General features: G+C 51.5%; 9 protein-coding genes across 9 annotated transcripts; 3 read left to right on the top strand and 6 right to left on the bottom strand.

Annotated features, from left to right (window-relative positions):
* Positions 1-11: 11 nt before the first annotated feature.
* On the bottom strand, positions 12-461 carry aspf13 (allergenic cerato-platanin Asp F13; the record flags this gene model as incomplete). Its single annotated transcript, XM_041686308.1, has 1 exon — positions 12-461. One exon carries the CDS (start codon positions 459-461, stop codon positions 12-14), a length of 450 nt encoding a protein of 149 aa, XP_041540306.1.
* Positions 462-3,878: 3,417 nt separating this feature from the next.
* gprD lies at positions 3,879-5,194 on the top strand (the record flags this gene model as incomplete). The annotated part of the gene is made up of 2 exons (XM_041686307.1): positions 3,879-4,448; positions 4,511-5,194. The coding sequence occupies 2 exons, from the start codon at positions 3,879-3,881 to the stop codon at positions 5,192-5,194; spliced, it is 1,254 nt and encodes a 417-aa protein (XP_041540305.1).
* A 4,395-nt stretch (positions 5,195-9,589) lies between these two features.
* AKAW2_21478S (DUF726 domain protein) lies at positions 9,590-11,734 on the bottom strand (the record flags this gene model as incomplete). The annotated part of the gene is made up of 1 exon (XM_041686306.1): positions 9,590-11,734. The coding sequence occupies one exon, from the start codon at positions 11,732-11,734 to the stop codon at positions 9,590-9,592; it is 2,145 nt and encodes a 714-aa protein (XP_041540304.1).
* A 229-nt stretch (positions 11,735-11,963) lies between these two features.
* AKAW2_21477S (uncharacterized protein) lies at positions 11,964-12,545 on the bottom strand (the record flags this gene model as incomplete). Its single annotated transcript, XM_041686305.1, has 1 exon — positions 11,964-12,545. One exon carries the CDS (start codon positions 12,543-12,545, stop codon positions 11,964-11,966), a length of 582 nt encoding a protein of 193 aa, XP_041540303.1.
* Positions 12,546-12,897: 352 nt separating this feature from the next.
* sec17 (alpha-soluble NSF attachment protein SEC17) lies at positions 12,898-14,043 on the top strand (the record flags this gene model as incomplete). The annotated part of the gene is made up of 5 exons (XM_041686304.1): positions 12,898-12,930; positions 13,010-13,133; positions 13,198-13,504; positions 13,564-13,738; positions 13,804-14,043. 5 exons carry the CDS (start codon positions 12,898-12,900, stop codon positions 14,041-14,043), a joined length of 879 nt encoding a protein of 292 aa, XP_041540302.1.
* A 734-nt stretch (positions 14,044-14,777) lies between these two features.
* On the bottom strand, positions 14,778-17,320 carry AKAW2_21475S (small subunit rRNA maturation protein TSR1; the record flags this gene model as incomplete). Its single annotated transcript, XM_041686303.1, has 3 exons — positions 14,778-16,607; positions 16,669-17,138; positions 17,209-17,320. The coding sequence occupies 3 exons, from the start codon at positions 17,318-17,320 to the stop codon at positions 14,778-14,780; spliced, it is 2,412 nt and encodes an 803-aa protein (XP_041540301.1).
* Positions 17,321-17,707: 387 nt separating this feature from the next.
* On the top strand, positions 17,708-19,375 carry UTP7 (WDR46/Utp7 family protein; the record flags this gene model as incomplete). The annotated part of the gene is made up of 2 exons (XM_041686302.1): positions 17,708-18,340; positions 18,401-19,375. 2 exons carry the CDS (start codon positions 17,708-17,710, stop codon positions 19,373-19,375), a joined length of 1,608 nt encoding a protein of 535 aa, XP_041540300.1.
* Positions 19,376-19,797: 422 nt separating this feature from the next.
* AKAW2_21473S (urease accessory protein UreG) lies at positions 19,798-20,751 on the bottom strand (the record flags this gene model as incomplete). The annotated part of the gene is made up of 3 exons (XM_041686300.1): positions 19,798-20,341; positions 20,429-20,527; positions 20,579-20,751. The coding sequence occupies 3 exons, from the start codon at positions 20,749-20,751 to the stop codon at positions 19,798-19,800; spliced, it is 816 nt and encodes a 271-aa protein (XP_041540299.1).
* A 790-nt stretch (positions 20,752-21,541) lies between these two features.
* On the bottom strand, positions 21,542-23,989 carry AKAW2_21472S (LIM domain-binding protein; the record flags this gene model as incomplete). The annotated part of the gene is made up of 5 exons (XM_041686299.1): positions 21,542-22,069; positions 22,127-22,396; positions 22,455-22,748; positions 22,811-23,619; positions 23,755-23,989. 5 exons carry the CDS (start codon positions 23,987-23,989, stop codon positions 21,542-21,544), a joined length of 2,136 nt encoding a protein of 711 aa, XP_041540298.1.
* Positions 23,990-25,475: the final 1,486 nt, after the last annotated feature.

Below are 25,475 nucleotides of genomic sequence, written 5' to 3'. Positions count from 1 at the left end.
GTTTTTGGCGCTTATTTGCACTGACTGACATCCACCTCAGTGTAGGTAGCGTCAATACGACCCAGGTTTTGGGCCTGGTTGCCAGTGAGTTGGTTCATGGCATCCAGACCGATGTTGAAGCCACCCGGTGCGGCATCAATGGCCAAAATGTTGACTGTCTGGCCGTTGTACGTCAAGGCGTAGCATTTGCCGCAGTTGGGAGAGTTCCAGCCTGGAATGGTAGGAGCGCCTCCGATTCTGGGGAAGCCCGGAAGAGAGCCGAAGGTAGTGTAGCCCTTGCCGATCATGCCATTGGTACCGTCCGAGCAGGAGACGGTGGTCAATGAAGTTCCAGAGACATCGTAGGCAGTGTCGTAGGAGACAGAGACTGTGGTGCCAGCCGCTTCAGCAGCTTCCACTGGTGCGGCCAGGGCCGAGGAGCAGAGAGCGAGGACAGAGGTGATGGTGGTGAAGGTCTTCATTGTGGTAGATGAATGATGATATGATACTTTGGATGAGATTGTGTATGGTAGTGGTGGTTTGTTCTTGAGTGTAGAATAGATGCTTGATCTGAACTGAAGAGGAGAATCTCTGGGGTTTGTCAAGCTACTTATATCTTTTCTTTCCCCTCTTTCTCTTCATTTGAAGCTGCAGTAGCGGTGAAATGGCAATGAGTATTCCCGGGAGGCCTTGCCTACCCAAGGCGGCCAAGGCTCCATACTGTGGCATGGGCATGGGAGGCCTGATGCCCTGAATAGAAACACAGTCACTGACATCACAACTGTTTGCTATACTGGGTCATTGAGGGGTATAGATCTGCGAAGCACAAGCCCGAAGTGAGACATTCCTCCCATCAATAGCGGACAACACTGCATCGATAGCGAGCGGAGAGAGACATGCGGGGGCGCAGTGATCGCGGCGTGAAGCGTCCGAGCCAATAAGAGATGGCACGGCTAGACCCTGAATGAGACATACAGCCTTAGAGCCTTGTCATCTGTCCGGGACCTCCGGCTGGGATGAGACGGGTGACTTGTCCTGTGCAGATGGTCGGTTTAAAGACAAAGGTCCTATTCATAGTACCCAAGTGGCACGACTATGCCTCGGACACGTCCGGGTCATGCAACAGCCCGCCAAGCGACGCATATTGAAGCCCGCAGTTTACCGGCCACCAACCGAAGTTCCCTATCGGGCTTTAGCGAAAACCAGCATCCGGTGCGTTCGAAATATGTGAAATGTGGCTTCCAGCATATGCGAGCGTTGTTTGGAACCCTGCAGCACCCGAACTGGCTACGGTGCCCTAAAATCAGACCTTCTCCAACTACTAATGAGATAGAAGGTTCACGAATCACGCGCCTTAAATGGGGCACTCGTATGCCAAGACAGAGAGGCTCCCAGAAGGGTTGTCTAGCCCTGGAGTCAAGAGTAGCTTCTTGTCGATCAATCCTTCCGGATCCGAAAATCGGAACACAGGCCTGTGAGCTTTCGGGTATGTATACACAGGTTGGCTAATGCTTTCTCGGAATGGAAGAATGGACACACGTTCCGTTGCTTGGGCGAGGCTAAGGTCCAAACATTTGGTTTAAATCTGGATCTACGACCTTATGAGGCCGCTCTCGGCTAAAATTTAACAAAATTCTTGCCGATACGATGAGGTCTCAACCACGAATGTTGAAGTTCTTTTCGATGCTTCCATGAGCCGAGACAGCAATTGGGCGACTCATCCGCATGGCCGTATGATGAAAGCCGCCAACTTACCCATGTCGTATTAATTCAACGGCAGGTCCTAAGTGACTGATGTAGATCCTTGACGACTACAGCATACAGTCTCTCCCTGTTTGCGTTCAGATGCCAGACCCGAATACCTGCGATGCCATAGACGGAAGGTCAATTCAAGCATAGTAGTTGATAGATGGTGAACCACCGGCTGGGTACCATGGTGAGATGTACCATTGCGCACGAACCATGGTTCTGAATTTGTGCTAGGAGTTGGCCGGACACGACCTTCCCTCAGCCTTTGCAGCACGGCCATTCCAGAACCGTCGAAAGGCCTTGGATGAGCTCATCAGATTAGCGTATGCTTTCAGCTTCACCCGCTGTCCTTGGTTCGAATCACTAAGTAATATCGAATCTATGGGATCGGCATCTTAGCAACGGGAATCGACAAGAATAAGCTTTCGGCCACTCTTACCCAATGCTCGTTCTCTCCTGAAAATCTTCACGCAGCAATGGGGTACAGCTGCAGATTATTTCTTTTTCTCGGCCGTTCTTCAATCAGCATCGTGGAGATTTTGATTTAGCCAGGAACAGCTCAAGCTGTGTCCATGCTCCGAAAATCATCTGCCTGATAAACTTCTAGGTGGGTGCGAATAACTGGAGGGCAATATTGCAACTATGGAGCCAAGCTGAACAAACGGTACCGAAGAGCGGGAGGTGGAGATGAAAAACATTTGTAAGCTTGTGATTGTTGCTATTACCAGCAATAATGTGCGAGCGATGCTGGAAGTAATAATCAGAAGCTGAATGGTGATGAGGCTCATTGATGCTCAGGTGACTTCCAAAAGGAGTCGATGCCCGACTTCTCTTCCGCCGTGCTTCAACTTCCATTCCAGCTTCCTCATCTTCCACAGTTGCACACTTCACTATTTCTCTATGGTCTATCTGCAATTGGAAACTCCACAAAGCACGACATCCCTTCCTGTAAAGGAAGGCACATAGTTCCCAGGTCTTACCCTCTGGGTTTATTGGTCCCAGCTTTCTGGATCTCGATAACTTTCTTTCGACGCGCCGTCACGCTAAGTCTACCGTGTGCCACCTCAGCTCTCGATTCGACGCACTGTTGATCCGATATTCTCTGGTTCTGGAATATCCAATCAGAACTGCGTTCAATTTTTTGTTATAGTGCTCGGTCAAGGCCTCCACGTCGGAAGGTTCTTTCCGTCTGATTAAGATCGTAGTCCGGAGATCATCTACCACTCCCCTGGTCTGCGCGACACCAAGATGGCCCAGGAGGCACCAGGGGCTCCCTCAACACTGCTTAATAAGACGCTTGCAGATCATCACCGTTTACTGCAGGCGACTCTGCAAAAGAATACTTCCGCCCCTTAGTCTAGCTCGACTGCAGGCAAACGTTAGGGGAGTCTGTCACTCCCGAAGTGGCGGATGCACTATACCGGGCCGAAATAGTTCACTCAGGACACTTCTGTTGTGTACATTTGCACCACCTACCTCCAATAATCCTCAATTGTGTGTCGCCACATTGCACACAATGTCTACCCCGTAAATACCGGGGAGCAGAATCCGATGGTTGATCCACAGGGCATGGAGGCTCTCAGGTCAACGATCTTAGCACAATCACCCCTTTCCTTCCCAGACCATTGGGAGATCGGCAATTGCACACTAAGGTGGGAACGTTCGACCACTTTCTTGAGTCACTGTTGGATGCACGGCGGAGAATACCATGACCCAGAAGTGGGTCGGGTGTAGAGACCGTGCGGACTATATCCCACTAAAACACTCACTATGCGAGCTTCGGTCCCTTTCCTGCACACGCTACTACTCACTAAAACTGGCCATCCTTGCTCATTCGCACCCCTCCCGAAGATTATCTAGCGATCTGTGGCCCCTTAACCAAATCTTATTTTTTTTTCTCTTTGCGGGACAGCAAACTTGAATAACAAGAACGGGTAAAAGAAAAAATACTGCAAAAGCATTTATGGGGCCGGGACCTTGCCCAGACTTTTTGATCCATAGGAACTCATTTTCTGGTCCGCAAGACATGCTCAACCTTTCATTTCTATATGGTAGGATATAAGACGCACGCCGCCTGTCAATTGTTTCCGAGCCTCGCTTGGACCCTTGGACATTCTTCCCCTCGAAACTACACTTCAGGGTGATGAACAATGCTCGCTCTATTACGATTGTCACGGTTGCTAGCCAGCGATGGTGCTGGCCACGCGCACCTCGCTAGTCGCTCAGCAACCCAGGTAGTTGAGGGTAGCGATCGAGCAGGGTTCATTGCCATGGGAGTGATTGCACTCTTTTCATTCATTGCGGCCTTTGGCCTTTTGTCATTCCTTACCTACCGTTTCATTTTCTGGCGCAAATACTACAAACGACCTTTGGCGGAGAATCAGTATGTCGTTCTCATTTACAACCTCCTTTTGGTCGATCTGCAACAAGCAACCGCTTTTTTGATATGTCTCCACTGGATATCAAAGGGTCATGTTTACTACCCCAGTGCACCCTGCGTTCTTCAAGGATGGTGGATTCAAACGGGCGATCCCGGCAGTGGTTTGTTCGTTCTGGCGATTGCCCTTCACACCTGTGCCGTTGTGCTACGAGGCCGACAATTGCCGTTCCCGATCTTTGTGGGTGGTGTTGTTGGACTGTGGCTATTTATCATTATTTTGGGATTGATTCCTGTCGGAATGTTTGGCTCCGAGACGTTTGTGATTTCGGAAGCTGGCTGGGTAAGCGACCGCAAAGATGAGATACAGATGGACAAAAGTCACTAATTCACCCTGTCTTGCAGTGCTGGATCGGTCCCGATCACGAAACAGAACGTCTTTGGGTGCATTATCTATGGATTTTCCTGGCAGAATTCGGCACGGTCGTTCTTTACGGTCTCATGTTCTTTTACCTGCGACGCCGAATGAAACAATCCGCCACGCTCCGGCAGAACCACCAGGAGAACCTGAAGAGATTGAACCGGGTTGTCATCTACATGGTTATCTATCCGCTTGTCTATCTTTTGCTTTCCCTGCCGTTGGCCGCCGGACGCATGTCAACGGCACGACATATCATCCCCAGTCGCGCATACTTTGCCGTTGCTGGTTCGCTGATGGCGTTGTCGGGGTTCGTCGATGTGCTTGTGTACACGCTCACTCGCCGCCACCTGTTGCTCGAAACCGAACTCAGTACTACGGACCACATGTACAACTACACGGAATCAAACGCATACCAGACACACATCACCACGGGTCGGGATGGCAAGAAAGTGCGGATGGGATCCCGATTCCGGCGGGGCATGGGGATGCAGAGCATCAACGACACGGTCAGAGACGACCGCGATTCATCTACAGAGGACATTGTGCGCAAGACGGACATGGAGCTGGCCGAGTTGGGCCATGGAGTGTACCAGGAGACGACGATCGAGATTTCGCACGAGCCAGCGGAACCGGAAGACTTTCACAAAGGAGGTCGCCACAGCGGGTGATTGTTGATGGTGGAGATTCAGCACATTGGGCGGATGGCTGTGCGAGTTCATTACCACGTTACATTCTTTTTGATACCTTTCTTCTCTCCTTCCCTTTTTTTCTTTCCTTTTTCAATTTTTCCATACACTATGCAACGATCCCTGTTACGAGAGACCCCATGACAACTCACCATATCCAAAGTATATACATACTATACTAATTGAAGATAATCACTAATTTCCTCTTGACGAAAATCCTCAGCTCCCCGAAAAGATTGACATGAACTAGTCCGACGAATAATTACCCTCAATTTCAGCCAAATACGCGTAGCATCCACCATACAATACGAAGCGTCCGTGAAGCCCTTCCTCCAGCCAATCAGCACCTTCCGCGCGCCTCCAGCATAACGATCAGCGCCTACCACCCCCACTTAGATCGAAGCTTGAGCGAGCCGGTTTGGGGGAGAGGAAGTCCCCACAGCATCGGATCGCGTAGCTAAGGTTTCTTAGCTTCATACCCACGCGAGACGCTGATTTGTTTTTTCCCTCATTCTTCTCGTGCGAGTACCAGCCTGTGGAATGGTTATGTTCGGCCCCAGGTCCGCTTTTCCCGAATTGCCCAATGGAGCAATTTCTGTTTCGGTGTTAGTCACTTTCCTCTCGCTGTTTCTTACTGGTTGGTTTTCTTTTTGGTTTGTTTCATTCGTTTAACTAGACCAGGGCTCGCTCCTTTTAGGAACCTTCGGATTGTTCCGTCATACTGCAAATGGGTTGATGGATGGATGGTCCAGACATTTTCTTTTGTTCCCATCTCGGCAGTTGGAAGGAGGATGCTGGAACTTTGGTTGAGCAGGAGGGACATGCCGCTTTGTACCAGTGGTACGGTTAAGTTTGCTGCTCCTTTAACCGAAAAGGAAATATTATTGGAGATAGAATCCGTACGTAGACTAAGTACTTTGTAGAGACACAGTCGGCCGGAACCCTAAGAATCCGACACAGGGGATAGATGGGATAATGTTGGAAGTTTATTACTAGGGAAGATTGTAGTAATTACTTTTTGTATTTGGGTTTGGCTAGAATATTTCCATGCAGGAGAAATTGCTTTTTTTGTCCCTGCACAGTTGAAAACACTAGTAAGACTAAAGTTGACTATACTAACAGCCTGCCTAAAGTAGTATGATACTGTCGTTTCGTTCATTCGCCACTGTGGGAGAGAGACCACCACCTTTGATTATTAATTACAACACTGCCACACCACAATTATCTATACATGATTACTACCAACTTCTACTTTTGTACTTATCACCAGCATCCAACAACACAGTAAAAATAAACGAACAATTATCAGAACTAACGCCACAACAGCAATATTAAGCGACTTGGGAAGCCTTCCCTTCCCGCCATGTCCGCCCTCGCGCTTAATCCTTCTAGTTTTCTACGCCCCCAAAAGTAAATCCCCACCGGGTCAATATAACCCATTCCCCATAGCAATCTACCTAACGCAAGCCACACCACAACCGAGCAATTCCTTAGTATATGCAGGCAGGCAGCCAGCTCCACCAGTACCTAGTCTACTACAGTACTACTACTGTTATTACTACTTACTTAGTAAGTTAGTAGAGTTGTAGTCTAGTCTAGTTTCCGACGGAATTGAATTGGATTGGATTGGATTAGATGAAATGATGAACGTCAAAGATCATCCCGAGGTCACCGGCAACTCACTCCGTCTTTCCTTTTCCCCCCGTAGGATTCTTCCTTCTCCCCGACGGGGGTGCTGTATGCCAAGGCTGATTTACTTTAAATGCTCCTGGTTTTTAGACAGTCACTACAAACTAGTAGATAGTAGAGGGAGCTAGACTAGAGGGGAGGAACTAAAGTAGGTTAGGTTCGGGATATCGGGGATTTGGAAAGCGGGTGCTAAGGGGGGTAAGCTGCTAGCTATCTAGATGGTAGTTGGGGACTAGTGATTTTGGTTTGTATTGGGATTGTTCTTGGTTTATTCTTTCCTGGTTAGTTTGGATGGAGTATAATGGAGTAGTGAGGAGTTTTGCATGTGTTATCGAGGTGATGTGAGTAGTTAGTCTTGGAAAAGAGAAGAGTGTCTATCAGGAGTAGCGTGTAGACTGTTAGTATGATGAAACACTGTCTCTTTCAGATACTTTGTACTTGGTACTGTTGGAATGTATATTGTGGGCACTATAAGCACCTACTGTTAGTAAGTAGACGGGATGTAACCTAAGTGTTACTCTGTATCTGCTAAAGGTTGACTGTCTAAGGCTTCGGAAGTATATGGTTTGGTTGCAGGACACTATAACATACTCTACTATAATTGTCTACCTTGTTTTCTAGCCATTGGTGGGAGGAGTCGTACTTGTGGTGTTGTCGATCATCCTACCTTGTTCTCGTTGCTATTCAGCCTTGTAGTAGTACTTTTGACTAGTTGTTATAGCAGTGTGCAACACTGCATGCATGCATAGCTATCACCATGGACAACCCTAAACTAGTAATTCTCTGTATAGTATATCGAACTCTCCAACACCCCCTCTACTATAACACCCCCTCTTAACTTCCAGCCTTATCACAGCTTTGACACCCAAGCCAATATTCCCATATACTCCATGACAGAAGTCCTTAGCACAGCAACGTCCAACCAAGCTTTGTGCCCTTTCTGGGCATAAGCAACAAGCTCTACTACCAAGAACCTGAAGCGAGTCATGACCCGAGTATACCAAGAAAAATGTACCAAACTACAACTCACCCATAGCACCCTATATAGATACACCATGATCCATCTTGTCTACTTCAATTTTGAATTCCACTAAATACTACATAATATCCTCCTCTGAATCCATCATTTCTTCCCGAACATGCTGCTATGTACTCTATAAATCCAGCTACAAAGCACACGAAGAACATACTTAGTCTAAGAGCATGCAACAAGCCAATAATACCATCGAATAGAAAATAATCCATCAATAACAATAAACTTATAATGATAATTCATACACAAGAGATACAAAGTACTATACCTTTCTCCCTAAAATAGGCATCAACGGTTCTACATATTAGAAACCGTCACACAACATTACTATCATCAACCCCCTCATCAAAGTGAGACAACCAAGTTCCTCCGACCAACTCCACTTAGACTACTACTACTACTTGGTACTTATTACCCGCTTTGTCTCTCCCCGCCATGGATGAATACTAATGAAGTAGTACTTTTGACACTTGACAGGGTGTTATTCTTGGATAGCTCCACCCTTTCTTATATTAATTGTCTTGCGCCGTTGAAATTGGGGCGTGGAGGGTCTTACTCATTAGATCATGGATAAACGTCGGATTTACTGATAGCATACTAGTAAGTACTTACTTAGTAAGGAATATATTACTAGTAGGGAAGTGATGCTGATGATGTTTTGGGCCCTTGAATTGAGGGGTGGTACATAGTACATACCATTGTTCCACATCTACTGAGAGATAAATATTGTTCCCCCTTATACTACTTTACATAATGGATAGGTAGGTAGTCTAGGTATCTAGTACTTGGCAGACAGCAGTTTGATAATAGCATCAATCTACTATTCGAGTGCCTATTCTAAACCATCAAGCTATTTATTTATGTATTGAGCTATTACAGGACTCAATTTTGGCCAATATAGAAGCAATGAGATAAAAAAGCAACTAATAACTTATTTTCTAGTTTACTAGCAACATCAATAGTACACCGGTTAGCTGCCTTACTGGAAATCTAAGTGTCATATATTTTCTATTGGTGGCTGCAATTATTGCAAGCGTTGGAAGGATTCACACTAGTTACACACATTGTTGTTTATTTAAATTGATCTGCGAAAATGAAAGAAGGTCAGTGAGCGCCATATGGTTGATGATGAGCTCAATTATTGCGCTTATCCTTAATTTTATTATCATCATCGTTCTCTCCGTATTGTTTATCTCTTCTGTACTACCATAAAAGCAATAGGGGGAATACACTCAGGGGTAGTGAAAGAGTGTGTGATAGGTTACCCGAAGAGAAACAGAATTACTTATATTCAGGGAAACCGTTAATGGCTTCAACTACGTTCACTAGTCGACGTTGAGATCGTCGCAAATATTTATACTACGAAAGTCTTTTTGCACTTTGCAGCGATCGGACCGCTGCGCTTATGCATGACTTGCAGCCCAGGCTAGAAGTAAGCATATGGCTATTGATCCCGCGTGTCGCAACGGTCGGGGAGCGTGGTTTCGCCGTTATCTCGATCGCGATCATCAAAGACAAATAAGGACAATGAATGGTCATGTGAATTTACATGAAAATTTTCCAGGAGAGGTATTCGATTTTGTCAACAAGGTGTATGGTGAGCGGGTGTATTGCAAGAATATGCCACTAATATTGATTCATCATGGTATACACATCTAGCTCTGCTCTGACGGAAGTGGGCGTCTCTTGATCTTGAATTCAGGTCGGGCTGGTTGGTCTTCGCTTCCTTCGGAAACCTCCATGCGCGAAAGTCGTTCCCTCGTCTCCTGTTCAACCTCAGCATGCATTGCTTCCTCTCCGGTTCCATCGCCGTTGTCCAACACTCGCTGTGCCGACTCGTCGCCCTTCACCCCTGCGCGACGCTCATTTTGGATCCGTTCCTGCTCCTGCTTCTTGTCCTTCACTGCCAATGCCGCCTCCTCACGAGCCACCTCCTGTGCATCTACACTCTGCAGGCCAACAAGACCCAAAATGCGCCCAATGAGAAACTGGTAGCGCAAGTGACCGCTGACGGTCTCGCTGACGTCCAGATTCTCAACGCCGGGCACGTCCTGAACAGGCTGGAGACCTGCCACGCCGAGTTGCAGACTGCTGGTTCGGTAGAGAAGAGCGAGAACGGCGTCGTTCTCCGAGTACACGTTGATCAGCCGACCGCTAACAACGCTCCGGAGACGCCGCCAGTGTGGTGCATTGGACGGAGTAGGTGACCCCATTAGAATTGCCGATTCCACCAGGTCGTATGCGCCCCGCTTCGCCAGACTTTGCAGACAGGAGAAGATGACACGAGAGCCCATCGAGTAGCCTATCAGTGTGACGGCCCGCTCACCCTGAACCTTGCTGATCAGCGCATCCGCAAGGACCTCGCCCGCTTTGTCTGCTCGGGCTTTGGCAATGCTGAACGGGTTATCAGCCACACGGGCAACCTTGAGAAGACCAAGAGGAAGCATTACGGCGCTCATGATCTGCGCGAAGATGGTCCGGGAAAGCACCTGCCCACCCGCTGCCCAGGCAGCGCTTGTAACCAATAGGTTCATAGCATTTCCAAGCTTCATCAACGGCTCTGTTTCCCAGCGCAGGCCGAAAACCTCGGAATCGGCTCCAATGACTCGCCAGGGGACAACAAAGTTGTCCTCTTCAGTAACCCAGCCGGTAATACCGATCGTGACTCGGAGCATGTGATCATTCTGAGCTGCTTCCCTTTCGTCTTCAGACCTTTGTCGAGAGCCCCGAATAGGTAGGAAAGCAAAATCGTCCACCTCACGGGCATACTTGTCGACCATGCGTCCCGTCATCCGACCCCCGTAGGCACCGAAAAGACCACCCACGATTACTCCGCTACCTGCAAGGGCACCTAGATACCCTGCAGCAGCCGTAGCACCCAGGCCTAGGCCTCCCAAAACTGTGCCAAGGCCAGCTGCAACCAGCGGCGCAGCAAGTCCGCCAGTGATGCCGATCAGTGCAGCTCCCGCGACAGAGGCTATGCCAACCTTCCATTTCCTGGAGGAGTCACGTTTCTTTTCTTGGCCTTCTTCGGCGTTCGCAAGCTGAAGAGCAGTGTCAAGCAATCCACGTGCGACCTTGCTCTCGTCGCCATTGAGGATAGTGACATCGAGATTCAGACTTGACGCTACATACAACATTAGAACTCGCGAGCGAGCATTGTAGTGCTCAAGACTAAGCATCAGAAGCAGTAGCGAGTGAAGAATCAGTAGTCTTTTAGCCTTGGGTAGCTGCGTAAGAGGGGTCTCAACAGGTCGGTACACTTCACGTTGCTTCTGCAGAGAACCTTGGTCCTCGTCTATTTCCGGTTCATGCAATTGTTGAGGTGGGTCTGATTCACTGAGGTCTTCTTCGGATTCCTCATCTCGGTTCACAACTTCACCAATTCTCAGTAGGACCGAGTCTCTCCAATCATCAAAGCTGGTCAGGGACTTGGCCTCTGATTTGAGATCCTGCGCGGTGGGCTTGTATTCAGACTGAGTAGTAGTAGTCACAGCTGTGGTTTCCTCACTCTGCCCATCCGATTGAACAGATAGGGGATCGGTGTCCTTGTCCTGTTCATGTGCTGCTTGGTCACGTGAGGGGTCATTCTCCTTCGAGATTGGCCCGTGGAAGTTCTGAACGATCGCATCCCGCATGTGTTGAGTGATTTCCGCGACAAGAACAGTCAGGTCGGCTCGCTGAGGGCGATCCAGGATGGTGGTCAAGTCTTGGTCGCGGTCGCTCTTCGGCGGAGCGGGCGAGGGCGAGGGCCCGGACCCGAACTTGCTAGCATGCTTTTCCTTAAATGACTTCCACATATGTGCAGACGGCCACAGAGTCACGTTCCAGAATGGATTATTTTGACTAGCCTTCCGTCTCCGCTACAGATGGTTCGTGGAGGGACTTCACAGGTTGCACAGAGAATAAGGAGGTTGTCGGTTTCAGCATTGGCAATGAGATCATGGCTGACTCAGCGCCCAGACCATCAGTGCAACAGTGAAATGGGTTCGATCAGACAGGCTGAACCCAACTTCAGGACAGCTTAGCTCACGCCGACTTTCCCGTATCGACAATGAAGAACTTCCCCTTGGTCTTGGACGCGTAGGCAAGCGCGTTTCCATCCCAAGTGTCTCCATCGGGCCGCTCGTTCCTCGGGCTCTCCACTCGCTGGATTCTCTTGTTTCGACCAACCACTCTCTCCTTGGACAAGGCCTCTCTCAGCTTCTCCAGTCCAATTGTATTCTCCTGCACCGCTTCTGGACTTTCGTCCCGGATGCTCTGCAGAGGCTCCACGCCAGTGGCATCGATGCGCTGGACCTGCTTCACAAAGTGAATCTGGGATTCGAGCGTTTCAAGCATCTTCTTCTCTTCTTCCTCGGTCGCGGGTTGTGGGAGAGCCGAGAGACGGAGCAGATGGCGGAGTTGCGCTGGGGTCACTGACGGAGCAGATGGTTTGTCGGATTCTTCTGGTAGCAACGAGCGAACAGACCACGTAGGCTTCGCAAGCATGGCGTCAATGTCTGCGTCGCCTGACTGGGAGGCAGAGTACATGCGCCTGGCGGTGCTGCACCGTAAAGGTTGACGACCGATCAACGCAGACAGTCGGGGGAGAGCTGCACGGAGGAACATGGTTGAGGAAATTCTAGCAGATGCAGGAAAATATACTTAATAGATAAACAATAAAAGGAACGAGCAATTGAAGGAACTGTTTCCGTTTGTGACAGTCAAGATGCTATAGAAATACTAACAGAGAAGCAAGAAAAGAAGCACGTCCAATGGACCGGGCGGAAAGTGGCCACCGCCTACGTTGACGGAGCGGCGGGGAGCTCGCCATTCCGCGAGGCTGCCCAGTAAACTAGATCCATCCTCCCATCGTTTCTCCTCATCTTCCAGACATTCATCCCCACTTCTCTTTGCCTGCAATCTGACCTCTAGCATCACCCTCCTCTTCACCTGCTCGGGCCGACAACCTCTACACAAAATGGCCCAAGATCCCCGAGTTCTGCTTCAACGAGTAATCCCCCCCGAACCCCGCTGTCCATCATCACTATGCTTGGAATACGACGATCGCTAACCCCCATGACGTACATTAGGCCGACAAAGCGCTCAGTAGCGCATCTGGTGGCTTCAGCTTCTTCGGCGGAAGGACAGAGAAGTACGAGAATGCAGCTGATCTCTACACACAAGCTGCGAACGCCTTCCGAGTGCAGAAGCAGAGTAAGCCTGTGATTCTCTCCCCTGTCTCAGATCAACGAGCGCTAACCCATCGCCAAACGATCAGACAAGGAGGCCGGTCTTGCCTTCGAGAAGGCTGCCTCTATTCAGACCCAGAACCTCAACGAGCCCGATGATGCAGCAAACACCCTGACCGAAGCGTTCAAGGTCTACCGCAAATCCGACCCCGAGGACGCCGCTCGCGTGCTCTCCAGTGCTATCCAACACTACGTGCTAAAGGGTAACCTCCGGCGCGCGGCCACGCAACAGCAACATCTGGCCGAGGTGTACGAGGTGGAGCTTGGAGATACGAAGAAGGCGCTGGAAGCCTACGAGAAAGCGGCGGAGTGGTTCGACGGTGACAATGCTGAAGCGTACGTCCATTTCTCGGCCTTCTCATATACAGATTCTATACTGATGTGTTGTTCTCCAGTCTTGCCAACAAGCACTACCTGAAGGCAGCAGACCTGGCCGCTCTCGAAGGCGACTACTACAAGGCTATCGAGCACTACGAGCGAATCGGCCGCTCATCGATCAACAACAACCTGATGAAGTGGTCCGTCAAGGACTACTTCCTCAAGGCTGGTATCTGCCACTTGGCGACCAATGTACGGCTGTCCTTCTTCTTTATACCCTTTAGAAATAACTTTCAGACATTACTAACCCCACACAGGACCTGGTAGCCGCCAACCGAGCCCTCGAGAACTACCGCGACATCGACACCACCTTCGCTTCCACAAGAGAGCACCAGCTCCTCGTTGACCTGGTCCAGACCATCGAAGCCGGCGACCAGGAAGCATTCGCCGACAAGCTGTTCCAATTCGACCAGCTCAGCAAATTGGACAAGTGGAAGACGACTCTTCTGTTGCGGATCAAGAACAGTATCGAGGAGCAGGGCGAGGATTTCTCTTAGACTTATTCTATTCTATTCTCTTCTATTCCCAGCAACAATATCATTTGTTTTCTCTGTTTTGCTTCCGATATGTTCATCCATTCGCTCGTTCTTGTTCTTGGTGGATTAGTTAATTGGGCAGACTTTATAACTGGTGTTCCCTACCCTTACCCCGTTGGCTGGTCCCATAGGTAGATGGATGCTGTGCCGTCGTATAATTGCTTGCGGTTTGTATTCCTTTCGTGCAAAGATATATTGTGTCCTTGGCTTGCCTGTCTTTCTTGTCCTGTCCTGCACTATAGCTATTGACATAGGTTGCACGCGCCGACGGATGCGTGGCATGCCTTACTGACAGATATGGATGTTCGTGAATGAAGAACAAAAGTGTCACCTCCTTGCATCTTACTAGTAACGGATACTACTTTGGATTGTACTGTATTAAATTTTTAGTATTCAGGGAGTAAAACCAAATTGACGAGACGAACAGATCAAACCAGGTACTGAATTCAAGCCGACTGTATCTATCTATCTATCGAACCACTCATCAACAAATGATATTCATAATCAATAACAGTTCATCAATTCATGCCGAAGCGAACTTTTGTGGTATCATGAGTAAGTATGTGAAGTATGTAATGTATGTAAGTAAAATATCTCTATATCGTTCCTGCATGCCATGCCGTGCCATACCCAAAAACGGCTTCCCAAAGCAAGCGCGAACAAACAACGGCACAACACGAGCTCCAATATCATCTTCAATAGACCACATCCTCCAGAGCGCGAGCCTTGCGAGGGAAAACCCGCTTGTACAGACTGATACCGATAGAGTCCTGGGGGTTGATCTTCGCGTCGAAGGTAGCCTTGAAGTAACCGTGCGTACCGAGGGATTCCTTGATGTAACCACTGCGGCCGCGTCTGGTCCAGAGCTGGAGGGCCTTGAACCACTGGATGTCCTCGGGGTTGAAGAACATGTAGCGGACGGTGACGACGCGCTTGTGGATCTTGTAAGGGTGGCCGGTGAGAATGGCGCGCTTGGCGACAACGCGGGACTGGTCGGGGGCCACGATGGTGCCGTTTCCGATAAGTTCGAGGTTGTCGAAGTTGTTGAGGGAGTCGTCCTCGGCGGAGTCCATAACCTCGGGGTCCTGGTTGGTCTTGTTCTTGAAGACGAGGACGGGCACGGCGCCCCAGGTCAAAGGACCGATCCAGGAGGCGACGGCGCTGCGGCCTGGGTGGAGGAAGCGGTCGAACTTGTGCACGTTGTTGGGGGTGTTGTCGCCAGCGGAGAAGATAGGGTTGACGACCAGACGGCGAGGACCGCATTGGACGACGAGCTGCTCCTTCGACTTCAGGGGCTCCTCGACGCTGGAGTTCAGGTGCATGTTGATGTTGACAACAGTGTGCTTGTGCTCGTGACGGAGCAGAGAGAAGAGGGATGTGGGCTGAGGCCGGCTACGGAGGGTTGCTGGCACTGCCTTGAGGTGCACATCGACACGCACACCAGGGTTGACACCTCCGACGAGAGCCTCGCGGAGGAACTTGTTCCTGGAACCCTTGTAGTCCGCGAACTGGAGCAGGCGGCGCCAGTCCTCCGGCTCGTGGGGACGGTCTTCTGATGTCTCCCAGGGGCTGGTCTTGAAGCTCTTGAGACCTCTGAAGCGAGCCAGACGCTCCCGAGCGAGAACGTTAGGGTGAAGCTCGATTTCGTCAGGGAACTCCAAATCTTCGTTAGCCTCTTTTCTGCGGCTCGCACGGAAATCCTCCAGGTCTTTGGCCTCGTCTTCTGGTGACGGGTCGACGAACATCTCTGACTGGGGATACTCCGATGGGCCAGCCTCCGTCATGGCATCCCTGTTATCGGGGAAGACACCATCTTCGGGCGCTCCCGCGGTGTCCATCTCCATTTCTTCAACTTCATCCTCGTCTTCAAGGTCGGAGCCAGAGTCCGACACGTCATCCAAGAACCAAGCGGACTGGTACTCCGAGGTACCCTTGGGTAGCCTCTTAGGCTTCGGGGGGATGTGAGAATCGTCATCGGAGAAGTAGTGGTGGTCGTCCAGGAGCACACCCTTGCGCTCTTCCTCAACAGGGAATTCGTCATCTTCCATCTCAATCTCCTCTGGTGCCACAGTGGCCAAATCATCGCAGTCCGCAGAAGGTCCATCCAACAGCTGGGGAGCCTCAGTCTCATCGACATTCATAGCATCGTCACGCTTCCCGCGGGAAGTAGCGAGTGGTGCTGCTGTGATGGCACCAATCTGGAAATCACCCCATCCAGGGATATGGACCAAGCGGTCCGCCTTCAGGCCCTTGCCGCGGACAACACCGGTAACCACAACATCGTCGACTTCCTCCGCGTTGGTTTCAGGCCACTGAACGTTTTCGACGAACATCCAACTGCGCTCATCACGCCAGCGGATACCCTTGGGTGTAGCTGTGCAGAGGGAACGAATGGCGTTGGAACACTCCTGGCGAGAGTCCACCGAGAGGACCTTTTCGACGGACGGGAAGAAGTGGTTCGCAAAAGACTTGAGAGAAGCTGCCACCTGCGGGCGCTTCTTGGCCGGGTTGATCTGGTCCAAACCCTACACGAATTCCAGTCAGTGAAAAGGCGAGCATCGCCATATGCGAGAAGCCTGAACTCACCTGAACCATGGCAATAACGTTCGAGATACCCTGACCCTCAATGGACCGCAGCAACAGCTCACCTTGTTCCTCCACTTCGACCTGGGCGGAGAGCGCCAGGACCACGAAATCGGCCATCCGACACACATCCAGAGCGTTCATCAAGTCATATTTTGCCGGAATGTACTGCAAGCTCTGGCGGAAGCGATCGACACGGACCCGAGTGGCGGAGTCTGGGGAAATCTCCGCGGAAACATCGACACTCTCGTTCAAGGCGCGGATGATGGCAGCCACATCGATATCAACGGAAAGCGGCACAACGGCCACATGACGTGGGGCACCGTTCTGACCGGTGAAAATGCTAACGGACTGCGCCTTCTCCTGATGTTTCAATTGCTGCTTCTGACGAGCCTGGTTCCGGCGATCGAGTTTGGATTTGAGCTGCTGGTGAGGGGTCTTGCGGGTGCCCCGCTCTTGTCCTTCGACCTTGCCTGGATGTATGTCAGTCTATGATGCTATTTCGAAGAAATTAGACACGAGGGATTTCTCCGGCGCACGTACCCTTGGCCTTGTCCTTCAGCGCACTCTTGGAGGCATGGCGAGACTTGTATGGTTTATTGGAGGATTTGGTTGTGGAGCGGTGGTGATGCTGCACCGTCTGGGTGGGCGCCATGTTGGCACCACTGGACCCTTTGAATCGGTACGGAAGAGAGGCCAGCGTGAATATTTAGAAGAGCGATAATAAAGCGATACACCTAAATGCCCGATATCACGAATAATGAAAGAGTAGCCTCTAGAGGGATCTGGACCTGATACTCCGGCGGCGGTTGGAGAGGAAAAAATTAGGCGGTGGAGGAACAAGCGAGGAAACCAAAGCCGCTCGGCACGGATTTTCATCTTTTGACCCGCAGAAAAAGCTGCCGATGAGCCTCCGTCTACTGCTCTGACTTTTATTGACTGTACGACATTTGCATTATTTGTCGACTCAAACGAGTTCTCTTAATTGGACTTTTTTCTACCCCTCATATCTTACTCACCTCCTTATCGACACACCACCCCCATGGCGGGACCAACAACGACGGCCCTTGCGCCGGCCGACAACAAGCGCAAGGAAAGCAAAAGAGTGATGGAAGCGCAAAAGACCTACGGCCGGGGTAAATCCATCCACACCCACAGCGTTCGCGACAAGAAACTGCGCAGCAATCTCAAAGCCGTGGAAGACAAGTACAAGGAGGCAGCCCTGAAGGCCAAGGATGCGGAGATTTTGCTCGAGCACGATGCCGGATTCCTCGAGCCCGAGGCAGAGCTGGAAAGGACGTACAAAGTTCGACAGGATGAGATTCGCGAAAGTGTCGGCATCGAAACAGCCAAGAAGGGATTCGAGCTCAAGTTGACCGATATGGGACCCTACCGGATGGACTACACAAGGAACGGTCGCGAATTGCTGTTGGCCGGGCGCAAAGGGCATGTGGCGACGATGGACTGGCGGAATGGAAAGCTGGGATGCGAGTTGCAGTTAAACGAGACTGTGCGCGATGCTCGCTGGCTGCACAACAATCAGTTCTTCGCCGTGGCGCAGAAGAGATCCGTTTATATCTACGACCATGCCGGTGTGGAACTGCACTGTCTCAACAAGCATCTCGAGCCTCTTTTCCTTGAATTCCTGCCTTACCACTTCCTTCTCGCGAGCGCCGTGAGTGCACCTGCTTCCCGATCTATAACCACAGAACTCGTACTAACCATATCTTCATAGCAAATGAGCGGCTACCTCAAATACACCGACACCTCAACCGGTCAAATGGTCGCCGAGCTGCCCACCCGCCTCGGTGCTCCCACCTCCCTCGCCCAGAACCCATGGAACGCCATCCTACACGTCGGCCACCAAAACGGCACAGTGACGCTCTGGTCTCCCAACTCACAAACTGCGCTCGTGAAGGCCCTTGTCCACCGCGGCCCCGTCCGCTCGATGGCTATTGACCGCCAAGGCCGGTACATGGTATCGACCGGTCAAGACCAAAAGATGAACGTCTGGGACATCCGCATGTTCCGCGAAGTACACAGCTACTCATGCTACCAACCGGGTGCCTCCGTCTCCATCAGCGATCGGAATCTCACAGCCGTGGGCTGGGGCACGCAAGTCAGCGTATGGCGGGGTCTCTTCGACGCCGCGGCCGCCGACCAAGGCAAGGTACAGAGTCCCTACATGGCCTGGGGCGGCGACGGCCAACGCATCGAGAACATGCGCTGGTGTCCTTTCGAAGATGTTCTTGGTGTGGGCCACGATCAAGGCTTTGCCAGCATCATCGTCCCCGGCGCCGGTGAACCCAACTTCGACGCCCTGGAGGCCAACCCGTACGAGAACACCAAGCAGCGCCAGGAAGCCGAAGTGCGCGGTCTGCTGAACAAGCTGCAACCGGAGATGATCTCTCTGGACCCCAACTTCGTCGGAAAGCTCAACACGATCAGCGACAAGAAGAACCGCGAGGAACGCGATCTCGATCGCAGACCCGAAGACCCCATGGAGAAGCTCAAGAACCGTGGTCGTGGTCGCAACAGTGCGTTGCGCAAGTATCTCCGCAAGAAGGGTCGACGCAATGTCATCGACGACAAGCGCGTCAAGGCCGAGATGTTGCGCAAGGAGCATGCTGCTCGCCACAAGGAGAAGTTGCGCTCCGAGAGGGAGAATTTGGGTCCCGCGCTGGCGAGATTCGCCAAGAAGGAGATTTGATCTTCTTCTTTCTCTTCTGTCGAGGACGACTGCACTTGTGTTTAGTATTCTTCTTGTCGTTCTGCTGCTACTGCTACTGCTGCTGGAGGACGACTTTCAGATACCCTGCTTTAACTATCTAACCATCGCGCGAGAGGATTTCTCTGTTTCCTTTCTCTCTCTCCCCCCATCTTTATTATCGTCTGTGTGTCACGATCCTTCTTTCGAGCAACTGGAGTGCGTCTGTTTGTCTGCATTATAAGGGCGTTTGTTGGGGTGAGATACAAAAACCGGACATGTTGGGAATGTATGTATATCAAATCAAAAGTTTCACGATAGACCGCCAACCTTCTTCACCAATGAACAAGAAACAAACGAACAAATAAATAAATAAATAACTGAAATTCTCTTTTATATAATGTAATAAATAACATCAAACCATATCACGCATCATCCACACTCCCGGACCCCCTCTTCGCACCAGCCTTCCACCTCGCCAGACTGTGTTCATACGCACCGCTCGCCTTCCAAGCACTCAAAATCAGATTAACAATATCCTGGACTCTCGTCCCACTCTTAACCACAGCAAACACCGTCGGTCCACCCTCTCTCATCTTAGCCGCATCCCTCTCCATAACCGCCAAATCCGCACCGACGGCCTCAGCAAGATCGATCTTGTTCACAACCAGCAGATCCGAGCCCGTGATACCGGGTCCACCCTTGCGGGGCACCTTATCACCACCAGCGACATCAATCACGTAGATAATGAAGTCAGCCAGCTCGCGACTGTAGTTAGCGGCGAGGTTGTCGCCTCCGGATTCGATGAGGAGGAGGTCGGTCTGGAATTGTCTGTGCAGGGATTGCAGAGCCAGGAGATTGGCGCTGATGTCTTCGCGAACGGCGGCGTGAGGGCAGCCGCCGGTTTCGATGGCGCGGATGCGGGACGGGGAGAGGGCTTTGTGGCGGGTGAGGAATTCGGCGTCTTCTCTGTTTTGTGGTGGAAAGGAGGATTGGGTTAGTTGTTGATTACTGTGGGTGTTTGAGGGGGGGGGGGGAGGGGGAGCGGTTGTATACCTGGTGAAGATGTCGTTGGTGACGGCGGCGATGTTGTACTCGTCGCGGAGGGCCTGGCAGAGGGCCAGCATGAGGGCGGTCTTGCCCGATCCGACGGGTCTACATGGATGAGTTAGATCGAAGGTGCAGATGAGTGTGAGGGTAACTTACCCTCCAATGCCAATGGTAAAGGCACGGTCCTTCCAATCACGCTCCTCCGAGAGAGGCATCTCGCGGTTTATGTATGAACCGGGGCCATCGAGGATCTCGTGGGAGTGGCCGTGACCACCGAAGTCATCGTGGGAGTGGCTGACGTCGTTGTCGTGAGAGTGGGAGTGAGACATGGTGAGATATTTTGAGGGATGGTAGAAGAAGTATGAACAGAAGGAAGAGAAAGTGGAGGGAGGAGAGAGAAGGAAAGAAAGTAATAGTGGATGGAGGGGTCACTCACATTGGGAGGGGAGCCCCAGGCCGGAGACTGCCGATGCCGATGCCAGGCGCAGTATTTAGTGGAGAGTCCCCGCCAAACTAGTAGTCGGATGTTCGGTACCACGTATTATTCGAGAATGAGAGAGAGAGATAGAGAAAAAAAAAAAAAGTAGTAGCAATAATAGTAGGAAATGCATTGCTCTTCCACACGTACAGTAGTAACAATAGTAACGGCAGAAACTATCAACACAGAATTATTTCCAGGGAGGTAGAACCGGACGCCGGAGCACTTCAATCGCCCATGATAAAAACGTGGATATCAAAAATCCTGCAACGCTCAACTTCAGGATATGTGTCAACCGCACCTCAATCCCCGCGCGGCACAGCACATGCAGATAGGGACATCAGTCAAGAAATACGGCAAAATCAGTAAGCCCAACGCAAATCCACATAACACGCATCTCCATCTTTCGCATGAGACATCAAAGGGGAACGCAATCGGCAGCTATGTTCAACATATAACAGGAATCCCGCAGATGGTTCGGAACGCAGAAGTAGAGCCTCGCACATAGGTATCCTAAAGGTACGCCATATTCCCGCCGAGTGAGACTGAAAGAGAAAAGAGTTCAGAAGTAGAAAAAGAATAGACACGAGCACACCCAAACCAGCGGCAGACAGTATTACTGGCTGATCGAGGTAGACAACTTAACCACCCCCCTTCTGCTTTTTGGCCCCTACTCGAGGACTGGCCTTGACTTTGGGGGCAGCTTGGCCGGCTGTCCCATTAACCTCGCCGCCGTTGTCATCGTTCTCCATCTTCACGGTGCTAGCCCGACGGCGCTTGTTGCCCACATTGGGGCTTGCGCTCGCACTGGTCCCCTGCGCCATATTGCCTTGTACTTGACCCTGGGGAACCATTCCTGGCGGTCCTGCGAGGTGACTCTGGGCGGGACTGGGATGCGCGGAGCCGGTTAGATGAGGCGAGCCCTGAGCGCCCGGCAGGCCGAGATGAGTCATGGCAGGAGATGCAAATTGGTTAGGCATGCTCATACTGGGAGCCCGTGGCTGGCCTTGCTGTAGGGCCGGGTTCATGGGACCCTGCGTATAAGCTGCATTGGGAGGCGGCGCCTGCATCGTGTTCACCAGAGTCCGCAGGGCTTCGGAAGGTGTTAAGTGGGGATTTTGCTGGGAGAATTGGAATAGGACTTGCATGTGAGAGATGGTTTCCGCAACCTATAGCACAGGAGTGTCAGAAGAGTACTTTTATAGCGATTACGTGGAAGGGCTTACCTCAAGGAAACTCATCACAGCCGTGGGGACGCCATTCGGAGTAACCATGGATTCGGGCAAGGTAAATGCAGGCTGTTGTGCTTGTTTGGCCTGGGCGCGTTTTCCCATATTCTTGGACACCTTGGGACTTTGTTTCTGCTGATCGGCCAGCTCCAAAGCCTGTAGCTGACTCCTAGGCAGGTATTCGTTGTGGTCCAGCACCGCGATATCGAGCATCTCAATCTTGTTGTTCATATCGAAATGAGCCGTCATGTTGGCGCGCGCAAAAAGCTTATCCACGTCAATATCAAAGCGTATATTAAAAAGGGCAAGAGCCGCGCATGCATACCTGACTTCCATTCGCGAACCAATAGATGAAAGCAGTCTTCGCACTCTCCACTATGTGGCCTCCGTTCGGCGAATCCCTCTCCCGCGCTCCATCAACCAACATCTGTATGTGCTTGATCCCACTTGTACACTGGGTCAAGTAATAGCGCGCCAAAGCAGGAGTGGCGATTTCAAACTGCTTGGAGGAATTTGCTTGTGGGTTACAGACGGTATGTCTTAGAACACCACCTGGGGAATAGAATCTCAGCACAAAATTGTGCCATTGGTTGTAATCGGTGCTCGCGTTCTCAGTGCCCTGTTAACAGTTAGTACTCGGCCAGGAGAACACAGTGAGCCAAAATTGTCAATTTGACATACGGAGATGTAGCTAAGGCTTTCGGCAAAGGAGTTGAGCTGCAGGATGGCAGCACCTTTCATGTTCATCCGTTGCTGTTGCTGCTGCATCATCATGGCGGTCGGGTTTTGCTGCTGTTGTGCCTTGATCTGGGCTTCCTGGGCAGTCATCGGTGGCTGTTGCTGACCCTGCTGCGGACCTTGCTGATTAGGTTGAGGTTGAGGTTGGGCTTGGGCAGCTTGCGGCGCTTGTGGTTGCTGGCCCGGTTGCTGAGCCTGCGGCAGCTGTTGCGGAGGTGGATTGGGAGTAGGTTGCGGCTGAGGAGCTGCCGGCTGCTGTTGCGGTGGTTGTGAGGTAGGTACCGGCGGAGGATTGGGTTGAGGGGTGGCACTCCCCTGGTGTGGCGGCGGTCCCGGCTGAGGTTGAGGAGTGACACTCTGGGCATCGTGCACGTTCTGGGGTTGTGCCGCTGCACGCTGCTGGGGCGTCTGCTGACCGGGCTGCCCTGCGGCAGCCGCCTGTTGGATCTGAGCCTGGTGCGCTTGTTGCTGGGCTTGCTGCATAGCAAAAAATTGTTGTTGCTGCTGAAGATTTTGCGGCTGTCCATGGGGCATTTGTTGAAGTTGCATTTGCAGATTAACCGGGCGCATAGCAGGATTCGCCTGCATGGCAGCGATCTGAGCTGCATTGAGGGCGGGTGCCCCGTTCGGTAGCTGCACTGGTAACCCGCCGTGCTGTTGCTGTTGCTGTTGCTGTTGATGTTGAAGCATCATACGCTGCCTGAGATATTGCTGCTGCTGGTGCTGCTGCAGGAGTTGAGGGTTGTTGGCAACTAAGTGATGCATAGGTTAGCACGCTATTCCAAGAGGAAAGGAACGACACAAACGGGGAAAAAAGCAATGAGGATAAACCGTGCAGGGCGACGGCGGAAAGGGGTTCGCCCTGGAAAAGACTCTGGAAAACATACATTGTTGTGCAAAATGCGGCTGCTGGAACATGTGCGCTTGAGCAGGGCCAAGATGCGAGAGGGCATGAGCCTGTACAGCACCCCCCGGACCAGTTGTGCCAGCGCCCGGAGGCATCCCACCCATCACCGGTCCGCCCTGACTAACCTGAGGACCTCCTGGTGCCGACACGCCGGGATGCACCTGCTGGACCATGCCAGCACCGGGATGAGCATTGGGATGTTGACCGGGAGCCATTGGATGACCTGGAGGCAAACCGGGATGCTGTGGGATGCCTTGATGGGCAGGAAACGTTTGCGCCATCATCATGTCGTGGTTACGAAGTCGCCGATAACGGGACTCCTCAAAGTCGGTGAGAGACGGGAAGGAGGGGGTAAAGAATAGAGAGCACGACTATATAGCACAAGGAAGGATAAATTGGGAGGTCAGAAAAGAGAGACGTCGAGCGAGAAGGCAAAAGACCGTCGTGTCGACAATCCGGCACGCAGAGCGGGCGTCGGACTCGAGGAGCGCGCTTGACGTGGAGGCACAACAGGCCGCTTTTAGTGTCGGAGCGGAGGCCAAGACGCAGCTGACGGGGCGATTGAGCCTGCGTCGGTATCACCCAGGACCACACGAGATCTGGAGCATGGATCGGACCGGCCTAATCACCTGTGCCCACCAGATCGGGAGGGAGGAGAAGATCCTACACCTCCAATGTTAGTGGGAGGGAACGATTTAGAAGGAGGCTGGGGTGGGTGGTTAGGTGGATGATCGGGAACGGGAGTTGGTGGTGGGTGGTGAGAGACAGCAGTGAGGAAATGGAATGATGGGGGTGCTGGGCAGTGAAAGTAGAGTAGACTAGTAAAGATGGTAGTGATGGGATTAGGGAGGCCGGGAGGTGTGGAGGGGCTAGGGGCCAACGAAAAGCGAGACGGGCACCTGTCGCGATCGCCAGTTCAATCGCTCGATAACGAACGGGGCGTGCTGGACCGAACCTCGCGGGAAGAGTGATTAAAGTGGTACCCAAAGACACTTACCACGCGCAACAGAACTAGCAGCCCAGAAGCGGGAAGAGGGGGGAAAGGAGGAAAATCTGGAGGAGGCGGGAGAGGAATGATGGGGGTTAAAGAGGAAGAGAGAGGAAAGGAAAAAAAAAGAGCGAGGTAGAGAGAGAGGGAAGGAGAACAGGAACCGTACGGGAAGCAGAAGATACTAAGGCAGGGAAAGGGACGAGCCAGCGAGAGAGAGTACAGCCGGGACAACACTCACTCACTCACTCAGAAAGTCAGTCGGTACCCAAGTGAGAGAGCGAGAGAGAGAGACAGACAGACAGACCAGACCCATGGCGAGATCTTCTTCCTTCCTCCGGCCTGCTGAGGCTTTTCTTTTCTCACTCGTGATTGGCCTATTATTGACGATGGCCACCCACCGCGACTTGCTCGCTATGCCTCTTTCGGGTAAGCCGGCATCACGTGGAAACCGGAATAATATTCTTGCGCGTGGGCTGCTTTTATTATTTTCGGTCGCGATTTGGTTTTTCTTCTTCCTTCTCTTCATCATTCGCCTCTCCATGGCTCAACACTCTTGCCAGGCTGCTTTTCTGGCTTTTTCCAGAGTCGCATTTTGATCCTGTGCATCTACAATCTTCTTGGTTCTGGTCTGGATACGCCACGCGTCAATCCTATGCCCAGTTGTAGCTTTTCGCAGTATAAATGCATACTGAGACTGATACATCAGACCA

The sequence above is a fragment of the Aspergillus luchuensis genome, chromosome 2, assembly GCF_016861625.1.
Source record: "Aspergillus luchuensis IFO 4308 DNA, chromosome 2, nearly complete sequence".
In the NCBI taxonomy this organism is placed as follows: Eukaryota; Fungi; Ascomycota; class Eurotiomycetes; order Eurotiales; family Aspergillaceae; genus Aspergillus; species Aspergillus luchuensis.
This window is presented reverse-complemented; position numbering and strand designations above follow the sequence as displayed.